The 9,728-nt window shown below is 66.7% G+C and overlaps 2 protein-coding genes across 5 annotated transcripts; one reads left to right on the forward strand and one right to left on the reverse strand.

Moving 5' to 3' along the window:
- Positions 1-246: 246 nt before the first annotated feature.
- Positions 247-6,720, reverse strand: GRB7 (growth factor receptor bound protein 7). Of its 4 annotated transcripts, XM_030508416.1 has the most exons (15): positions 6,693-6,720; positions 4,366-4,507; positions 4,127-4,271; positions 3,884-4,040; positions 3,171-3,292; positions 3,003-3,080; positions 2,717-2,854; positions 2,536-2,646; positions 2,311-2,409; positions 1,793-1,873; positions 1,596-1,712; positions 1,457-1,517; positions 1,279-1,366; positions 872-965; positions 247-793 (listed from the first exon to the last, which is right to left on the reverse strand). In XM_030508416.1, exons 2-15 carry the CDS (start codon positions 4,497-4,499, stop codon positions 647-649), a joined length of 1,572 nt encoding a protein of 523 aa, XP_030364276.1. In that variant the 5' UTR covers positions 4,500-4,507; positions 6,693-6,720; the 3' UTR covers positions 247-646. The 4 variants fall into 4 exon arrangements, with proteins under 4 accessions (XP_030364276.1, XP_030364274.1, XP_030364275.1 ...); XM_030508414.1 differs by lacking the exon at positions 6,693-6,720 and having other exon boundaries at positions 3,003-3,077; positions 4,366-4,795; XM_030508415.1 differs by lacking the exon at positions 6,693-6,720 and having other exon boundaries at positions 1,457-1,514; positions 4,366-4,795.
- A 1,138-nt stretch (positions 6,721-7,858) lies between these two features.
- Positions 7,859-9,622, forward strand: MIEN1 (migration and invasion enhancer 1). Its single transcript, XM_030508556.1, has 4 exons — positions 7,859-7,986; positions 8,248-8,345; positions 8,438-8,514; positions 8,839-9,622. Exons 1-4 carry the CDS (start codon positions 7,868-7,870, stop codon positions 8,920-8,922), a joined length of 378 nt encoding a protein of 125 aa, XP_030364416.1. The 5' UTR covers positions 7,859-7,867; the 3' UTR covers positions 8,923-9,622.
- Positions 9,623-9,728: the final 106 nt, after the last annotated feature.

The raw sequence follows: 9,728 nt of genomic DNA on the forward strand, positions 1-9,728 counted from the left end.
TGGGGTCACAGCCCTGCTCCCGGCCCCCCACCTTTAATAGCAGCTTGTCCAGCCCTGGCCCCCCCAAATCCAGGCTCTTAATCCTCTCCCATTAATCCCTCTCCTGGGATTTGCCGGGGGCCGCGTGGCCGAGCCGCACGTGGTGCATAGAGGGGTCTTTGTGTAGGAACTGGGGCACGGTGGGGACACGGTGGGACATGGGGACCCCCCCCCCAGAACCCCGGGTTTTCCTTTTGAGACGGGAGCTCTGCAAAAATAACCTTTATTCTCACTGGTATAAAACAAGTCACAGTTCAACTGGCCTTGTGGGGACAGGGGGGACACCGGCTGGCGGGTGCCCCCTCACCCCCCTTCCCCCGGGACCCCCATCCAGGGACCCCCAAACCCGCCTGGGGTTTGGGAGTGCCAGGACCCCCCCGGGGACACTCGGGGCTGGTGCTGTGGGGATGGGGGGTGGACAAAGTGCTTGAGTTGGGGGGACCCGGCGGCGTTGGCACCCCAGGACCCCGCGGGCAGAGCCAGCACCGGGAGGGGGGTGCTGGTGGTGGAGGCGCCGTTGTATTCCCTGCATGTGCTGCACCGAGCTGGCCCCATCCTGCTGCCCCACGCTGGGCTGTGCCACGGCTGTGCCATGCCGGTGCCGGGCTCACAGGGCCACGCAGGTGCAGTAGTGCCGCAGCTTGCAGGGCAGGATGCCGCGGTTGATCTGGTGGAACTCCACGAGCTGGATGAGGTCGGCGAAGCGCGTCTGCCCGTCGTCCATGGTGAAGTAAAGCCGTCCCTCCTCCTCGCTCTGCCGGGGGGCGCAGGGTCAGGACCCCCCCTCCGGTACCCCCCAGTCGTCCCCCCCTAGCCCCACCGCACCACTCACCGGCAGGATGAGATAGTGTTTGACCCTCTGCAGGTGACACAGGGACAGGACGAAGCCCTTGGGGTTGCGCTGGCTCTCCCGCACCAGGAACACGCTGTGAGCACCAGAAGGGGGGTCACTGCTGGCCCTGGGCCCCCTCTACCACCCCTGGGATCCCAGGTAACCCCCCCCCAAGCCCTGGGGTCCTCTACCCCCATCCCCCCCTAAGCCCTACACCAAACCCCATTTCCCAAGCCCCCGGGGGCTGCAGATCCCATGTAAACCCCGGTGGGTTCCCACCTTCCCCTGGGATCCCATGTGTCCCTCAATCCCTGCAGTGTCCAGGGGTATGATTCCCCATAACCCCCGGAGTCATGTACCCCCTGTCCCCCCCCATAGGCCCCAGGGACCCCGCCATGGTCCCATACCCATCCACCAAGCCCTGCCGGCCGATGAGCTGCTGCGTGTCCTCCCGGGAGATGCGCCCATGGAACCAGGGCTGGGTGCGGTGGATGGCTGCGGGGAGACGGGTGTCAGGCTCGGGGCAGGGGACCCCTAACCCTGGGCAGGGACCCCCCCGCCTCCATGGCACAATGTGCTGCTCACCAGCACTGAGGGGGGAGCTCTGGCACGCTGCCGGCAGGCTGTACCGGTGCGTCGTCTTCTTCTGGCCATGCAAAGCAAGGAGCAAGGTGTTAGGGTGGGTTTGGGGGGGTATGACCCCCCCTTGCACCCCACAACTCACCCTCCAGGCCTGCGCCTCCTCCAGGGCCACTGTCAGCACCTCGCTGGGGTTCTCGATCACCCGGCCCGTGCACCCCGAGAAGTCCATGGCCACTAGTGCATTGTCTGAGACGCTTCGCTGCGGGGGACCAGGGGGTGATGGAGGGGTCCCCCGTGGGATGGGGGCTGCAGGGTGAGGGAGGGGACGCTGACACTCACCAGGGGCGTGGGGCCGATCCAGGGGGGCTGGCTCAGCCGCGCCTGCGCTTGCTGGTAGTTGCGGTAGAGCTGCATGCCGTACTGGGGGGCAGCCCCGTGAGGGGGGGCTGTCCCACAGCGGGGGGGGACGGTATGGGGACCTCCACATCCACCCCATGTGGGGATGGGGACACCCATCCTGCATCTCTTGTGAGGACATCCCCCCACCATCTCCCCGGCATCCCCCCGGCATCCCCCTGGCATCCATTCAGCATCCCTCCAGCATCCTCCCAGCATCCCCCCAGCATCCCCCCAGCATCCCTCCAGCATCCCTCCAGTATCCCTTCAGCATCTCCCACCATTCCCCCAGCACGCCCCCACCATCCTGCCTGCATCTCCCCAGCATCCCTCCAGTATCCCTCATATCTTCCCAGCATCCCCCTACCATCCCTCCAGCATCTCCCCAGCATCCCCCAGTATCCCATTGCTATCCCCCCATGGCACGGTACTGGTAACACCCCGGTGTGGCCGTGGCTCACCTTGAAGAGGCGGAAAGCCGCCATCCAGCAGCTCCGGCTCTGCTCATCCTCGCTGCAGAGCAGCTTCAGGCCCTTCACACCACTCCGCACCTTGTAGGGCTGCGGGGAGAGGCTGGAGCTGTAACGGAGCAGCCCTGGACGGCTCTTGGTGGGGAGCAGAGACCCCCTTGGCAAGGAAAGGGACACAGAAGGACCAGGACCCCCAACCAGGAGGGACATCCCCACCTTGATGCAGAAGCCGAACTCGGTGGGTGTCCCATAGTGCTTCTTGCCCTGCGTCACGTAGTAGATGTTGGACTCGGAGAGGTCAGCGAAGTACTGGAGGTGCCGGGGGTCCTGGGATGGGGACAGGGGGTCAGGGCTGGCCCTGCTGCACCCCCCGTGGTGCTCCCACCCGCATCCTCACCTTGGAGGTGCCTTTGGTGGAGTAGTAGAGCCCCGAGCGGCGCAGCGAGAAGTAGAAACGCTTCCAGACCTTGCGCCCCGGCTCCCGCAGCTGCAGGAAGCCCTGGACCTCGGGGCAGCTCCCGGAGTTGAGGAAGTTCTGGGGGGAGATGAGGGCTGAGGGGCATGGTGGGGTCCCCGATGGCATGGTGGGGTCCCCGATGGCATGGTGGGGTCCCCATGGAATCGTGGGGTTCCCTCCACACAATGGGGTCCCCACGGAACATCCGGGCACGGTGACCCCATACCTGGATGAGCTCGGAGTGTGCCATGCTCTTATTCGCCTCCAGGCAGCTGGACACCATCACCTCAGGGAATAGGGACTGCTGGGGGAGGGAGAGGGGGTCAGGGTTGACCCACGAGGTGCTCGGGGTATCTCCTGGGGTACCCAGGTCCCCGCGGGTGCAGCCACGTACCGCATTGCTCTTGAAGAGCTCGTACTTGGCGAAGTTCTTGCGGAAGACGAAGCGGGTGTCAGCGCCGGGGGGCCAAGAGCTCTGCACCTCCACCACCAACTCGTGGTCCTCCAGGCACCGCTCTGTGGGGGGACAGGGCTCAGTGGGGTGGCCGGGGGGATCCCAGCACCACACTGTGCCATGGAACCATAGAATCCCAGCCTGGTTTGGGCTGAAGGGACCTTAAAGCTCATCCAGCTCCAACCCGCTGCCACAGGCAGGGACACCTTCCACTAGAGCAGGTTGCTCCAAGCCCCTGTGTCCAACCTGGCCTTGAACACTGCCAGGGATGGGGCAGCCACAGCTTCTCTGGGCACCCTGTGCCAGCGCCTCAGCACCCTCACAGGGAAGAGCTTCTGCCTCAGAGCTCATCTCAATCTCCCCTCTGGCAGGTTAAAGCCATTCCCCTTGGCCTGTCCCTACAGGCCCTTGTCCAAAGCCCCTCTCCAGGTTTCCTGGAGCCCCTTTAGGCACTGGAGCTGCTCTAAGGTGTCCCCTTCAGGAGCCTTCTCTTCTCCAGGCTGCCCCAGCCCAGCTCTCTCAGCCTGGCTCCAGAGCAGAGCTGCTCGAGCCCTCGCAGCAGCTCCGGGGCCTCCTCTGACCTCGCTCCAACATCTCCGCATCCTCGCACCGATGACACCAGACCCGCACTTAGCACCGTGCCGGCGGCTCACCCAGGCCCAAGTGCTGGTGCAGCTCGACCAGAGCCCAGCTGTGGTCCTGCAGCGCCCGCGTCCTCCGCACCAGCGTCTCGCAGAGCTGCCGCGCCGTGGTCCCCGCCGCCGCCTCCAGCGAGCGGCACGCGCCGTCCTCACCGAACACCTTCACCACCTGCACGGCCACGGCATCAGGATCTCGACACAGGGTCAGGAACCACCATCCCCATCCGCAGCCCTCTCTTGTGCCACCCAACTCACGTGCGAGGCTCCTTCACGAGGGGGTCCCTGCCCCAGGGCCGGGCTGCTGAGGATGGGCGAGTTGGAGGGGCTGCAGAGCTCGGGGAAGGGGTTGGGAATGCTGGGGAGCGACGAGGCGCGCGGCTCCTCTTCCAGAGGCTGCCGGCTGCGGGAAGAGAGGGGCTGAGCTCTGTGCACCCCATATCAACACACTGAACCCCCCCACCCAACATCCACAGGGGGGACCCCCCCCAACCTACCTGCTGCCATGGATGAAGAGGGGCTGGGAGCGCTTGAGCTCGGGTGGCCCCTCGCCCCCATCCCGTTCGTCCTGCTCTGTGCTTCCCGGGCCGGGGGGCTCCCGGAGGCTGCTCTGCTGAGCCCCCCCATCCATGGCATTATCTGGAGGGGATGAAGAGAGAGGGTCTTGCACCACACCAGGCTCTGGATACTCATCCCTGTGGCCGCACATGGGCAGCCCCCCATGGGACAACACACAGGGCTCCACAAGGGCCACATGCCACTGGCACGGGCCGGGGGGTGCCCACCCCTGGGTGGTGTTTTGCCAGCACCCAGACACGCCGTGACTCAGCGTGTGGTGATGTGATGCAGCACCGTGGGGCTCCAGCCAAGCCCCGAGGGGCTGCCCAGGGCTGGGGTGTCCCCATCCCTCCAGCCCCATCCCAAGGCAGGAGCTGGGGGACAGGAGCATGAAGCCAGCTCTGAGCACAGCCCCTACGAGACAACTGAGAATCACCCCCAGGTCACCACTGAGAGCATGGTGACACCAGAGACACCAACCGAGCCGGTATGGGGGTGGTGGAGGTAGGTTGGGTTGAGCCAAATTGGGCCGAAATGAGGCAGGACGAGCCGTGCCGGGCTGCTCCGTGCGGGGCTGCTCCGTGCGGGGCTGAGCCGTGCGGGGCTGAGCCGTGCCGGGCTGAGCCGTGCCGGGCTGCGCCGCGGCGCCGGCGGGAGCAGGAAGCGGAGCGCAGCGGGGGCCCAGCCCAGACACCTCCTCGGGTCCGGCCAAACCAGTTCTGGTGGCCGCTCCCAGCTCCACCTCACCGCGCTGGCATCCGGGCCGGGCCGAGGGCGCCGGCGCCGCCGTGGGAACTGCCCCGAGCTCAGCCGCCGGCCCCGGCTCCCCTCGTCCCGCCCGGTGCCCGCGCCCACGCGGTGCTCGGGGGGCACACGGGCACCGGTATCGGCCCCGCAATGGTGTGCCCGCAACGGTGATCTCCCACGGCACGGCTTGGCACGGCCACGGGCCGCGGGGCCATCGGCACGTGGCACACGTAACACACGCACGGAGCCCGCGACCACAACCCAGCCACAACCAGGGCTATGGAGCAGGGGGACCAGGACCACTGGGTGCAGGGGACAGGGTCCCAGGGCCACCAAAACTAAGGGATGAGGTCCCAGGGCCACTGGCTGTGGGAACATTGACACTGGGTCCCATCATTCCCAGGATGACGCACAGGACCAGGTTAAACATTCACCTGCTGCCCGTCCCCACCCGTGCCCCCATCCCTGCCCCTATCCCCATGCCCGTCCCCCACCTCCTGGCCTTTTGGGGTCCAAGTCCATGACCAGGCAGGACCGATGCCTTCACACAGTTGCCACTATCATCCCCATCCCTGTCCCCACCATGTCCCCATCCCTGCCCCTGCCATTCCCACCGGCACAGACCCTCTGCCCTGGCTGTGCTGGAGGGGCCGGGCTGGGGTGTCCCTGCCTGGCCAGGCCCTGGGGTGAGCACGGGGACACTGGGGACAGCCGGGGGTCATATAGGGTGATGCTACCTGTGGTGGGATACAGTGGAAGGCCACACAGGGGACACTGGAGAGGTTGATGGGGATGTGATGGTTGGGGACCCCGCAGAGTGCTGGGTCAGTGGCACAGCCCTGCCACCAACCCACCAGCCCATCACTGTGGCCTCGGGTCACCCCGATGCCAGCCCTTGTCCCGGTGGCTGTGACACAGGGCTCTGAGGGGGATGGTGGTGATGGTGGGGGTACAAAGGCTGTCCACAGGGTCTGGGACAAACAGGGGGACCAGGGGCTATGGGGCAAGGGGACCAGGGCCACCAGGTTTAGGGGACAGGATCCCAGGGCCACCAAAACTAAGGGATGGGCTCCCAGGACCAGCAGAACTGTGGGGCAGGGGGACTGGAGGATATTGAGGCTATGGGATGGGGTCCCAGAGCCACCAGGGCTATAGGACGAGTTCCCAGAGCCACCAGGATTAGGAGACAGGGTCCCAGGGCCACCAGGGCTACAGGGCAGGGGGACTGGGGCCACCAGGGCTTTGGGATGGGGTGAGCTGTGGTCCAGGGGTGCCAGTGGGTGCCGAGGTGGTGGGGCAGGGCTGCAGGGCTGGGGGTGCAGCGGCTGTGGGGCAGCAGCAGCAGTGGGGCCATGCCGGGGCAGCGGAGGAGGAGGAAGAGCCGGGAGGAAGGTGGGAGGGAAGAAGCCGAGGCGCAGCGCGGGGGGGCCGGGGTCATGCCGGTGGGATGGGGCCGATATCCCGGGATGTCCCCGCAGCCCCACGGCGCGGGGGGTCCCCAGCCCGGCCCCGTTCCTACCTGCAGGCGGCCGCCGTGTCCCGCCACCCTCCCGCCGGACCGGGGATTCCTGTTCTCCACGGCTTTATCTACCTGCGCCAGCTCCCGCCCCTGCCTGACATCATGCCGCCCCAGGCCGCCCGCCAGCACCCGGCCCCCAGCAGCACCCAAGGGTGCCCTCCTCAACCCCCCCCCCGCCCTTGGGATGGGGCATCCAGCATGGCCTTGTGCCAGCCCCGGGGGGGCGAGCCCCCCAAGCCCCATCCCACCACCCCATGGTGGCGATGGGGAGTTTCCCACAATGCATTGGGGTGACCCCCCATGAGTGGCCAAGCTGGATGGGGGACACCAAGGGCGCTGTCTGTTTTGGGGGTGTAGGTCTGGCTCACCCCAACCTGTTCCCCCTGGGGGTCACTGGTCCCCCAGGTTGTGTGGTTTGGGTCTGGGCTCCCCTCGGACCCCCCATGTGTCCCCACGAGGGGTTAGTGTCCCCATGGGGTGCTTGGCGTCCCCAAGGGCCCAATGGTGTCCCCATGGGGTGCTTGGGGTCCCCAAGACTCCCCAGGGGTATCCCCATGGTTGGTCCAGGGGATCTCTGTGGGGGATGCTGAGCACCCCATGAGCTCCGTGTGGGCCCTGTGGGTCCTGTGGGTCCCTGGGTGACCCCCTGGGGGGTGTGGGGTGCCCAAGGCGCTATGTGACTCCCTCAGGGAAGTTGAGAGGGGGTGTCAGTGGGGGTCCTATGAGTCTGTGGGTGATGCCTATGGGGCTATAGAGCTCCCACGGGGTTCGGTGACGATGATGAGCATCCCATGGGGTCGGTGTGGGTCCCCTGGAGCTGATGTGTGTCCCACGGGGTCGATGTGTGCCCCATGGGGGTCGATTCGTGTCCCATGGGGTCTGTGCATGTCCCATGGGGGTCGATGCAGGTCCCAGGGGGTCGATGCAGGTCCCATGGGGTCGATGCGGGTCCCATGGGGCTGATGCGTGTCCCGTGGGGTCGATGCGTGCCACATGGGGTCCATCCGTGTCCCATGGGGTCGATGCGGGTCCCAGGGGGTCGATGCGGGTTCCATTGGATCTATGCAGGTCCCAGGGGGTCTATGCGGATCCCATGGGGCCGGTGCGGGTCCCGGCGCTGTGCGGTCCTCCCGCCAGCAAGAGGCGCGGTGCAGCGCGGCCGGAAGCTCTGCGGTATGTGCCAGCGCCCGGAAGCGGCGGGACCGGCGGCGATGGGTGACGGCGCCGATACCGGGACCGAGACCGGGGCCGGGGCCGGGGCCGAGCGGCGGGTCCGCATCGTGGTGGAGTATTGGTGAGCGCCGCACGTGGCGGGCCGCGGCGGGACCCGACGGCACCGGAGGCGGGGGGAGCTGGGGAGGGATGTGAGGGGCACGGGGGGGGGGGCTGCGGAGGGGGATATGGGGGGTGAAGGGGAGGATATGGGGGAGTTGGGGGGTCGTAGGATGATGGGCTATGGGGAGATGAGGGAGGTGGGAAAGGGGGTGCAGGGGTAGGAGGGTTTGGGGGTGCCGGGGGGGGGGCTGCCCGTGCTGCCCACCCCGCTCTCCCGCAGCGAGCCCTGCGGCTTCGAGCCCACGTACCAGGAGCTGGCGAGCGCCGTGCGGGAGGAGTACCCCGACATCGAGATCGAGTCCCGGCTCGGGGGCACCGGTGAGGGGGCCCTGCGAGGGGCGCTGGTGCTGGGGTGCGGGGATGGGGGGTACCGGGGCGCTGCTCACAGCTCAGCCCTGTCTGCCTCCAAGGTGCCTTCGAGATCGAGATCAACGGGCAGCTGGTCTTCTCCAAGCTGGAGAATGGAGGCTTCCCCTATGAGAAAGATGTAAGTACCCGGCCCCACTGGTCCTTGTGGGCTGTGGGCTGTGGGATGGGGTCCCAGGGCTGCAGAAGGGCTCTGGGGCTCCAGGACAAGCTCCCAGGGCCACCAGGCTTCGGAGACAGGGTCCTGCTGTGGTGCAGCGTGAGGTGCTGCTTGTGTGGGGAGAAGTGGGGCAGGTTCCTGGAGCTGCTGCCCCAGCCCGTGGCCCTGCCTGACCTCCGTGTTGCACCCGAGTGCTCCCAACCTCTGTGTATCCCCCCCTGCAAGGGGCTTCCCCTTGCAGTGAGGCCAACCCGGAGCCTGATGCCCTCCCATCTGTCTCCTCAGCTGATCGAAGCGATTCGCAGGGCGAGGAATGGGGAACCACTGGAGAAAATCACCAACAGCCGCCCCCCCTGCACCATCCTGTAGCCCCACATCCAGCTGGGACCTCCCAGTGGCCTCAGTGCCCCCCTGCTTCGCACCTCGATGCCTTCCTTAGCTTCCTGTGCGACTGGGAATGACATCGGGAGAGCGCGAGAGCTTAAGGAGCCTCCCTGGGAATGCCACTGGGGCACTGGGGGTGAGAGCCGTGGTGCTGGGGGGGCTGTTCTGGCCTGTCGCTGTGGGTCACATCCCTGCTGTGGGATGTAGTGTGGTTCCTCTGCCTGCCTTTGCCTTCCCCTGTCCAGTGTAGGGGGGTTCTTCCCTTCCTCAGCCACTGGGGTGGGGGAAATTTGGGGGGGCCCTCCATGAACGCCCTGCCCAGCCCTCGGGGGGGAGCCAGGCTGGGTGTCAGAGGCAACTCCAGCAGGTTAATGCCGAGGGAAAACCACTTGTTGTAAAGTTTGGTGTGATTTGTTAATGATTAAAGCCTCTCCTGTCACTGTTTAAACCAGTGCGAGGGCATGGGAACCCCGGCCTGGCCCCGGCCCCACGGCCAAGAGGTTTATTTAATGCCACCCCCCAGCTCCCCCCCGGCCCGTTCTCAGGCTCTTGGCTCTCCCTTTCTGCCTGTAATGACTCTGCCCTTTGCCACGGGGCGGCTGAGCCGGCCAAGGGGCCCCTATTTATTCTATACTGTGTATAAACCCAGCGGCCCGGCGCTGAATAAAGGACAGAGGAGAACGTGGCCCCTCTTGTGTCCCTCGAGAGCGGGGTGGGACACGGGCACCGAGAAGCGGGGTTAGAGCAGGTCCTGTCTCCTGCCCGCCCTGTTCTTCATGGGGGGGAAAGGG

The sequence above is a fragment of the Strigops habroptila genome, chromosome 19 (assembly GCF_004027225.2).
Source record: "Strigops habroptila isolate Jane chromosome 19, bStrHab1.2.pri, whole genome shotgun sequence".
NCBI classification, from domain to species: domain Eukaryota; kingdom Metazoa; phylum Chordata; class Aves; order Psittaciformes; family Psittacidae; genus Strigops; species Strigops habroptila.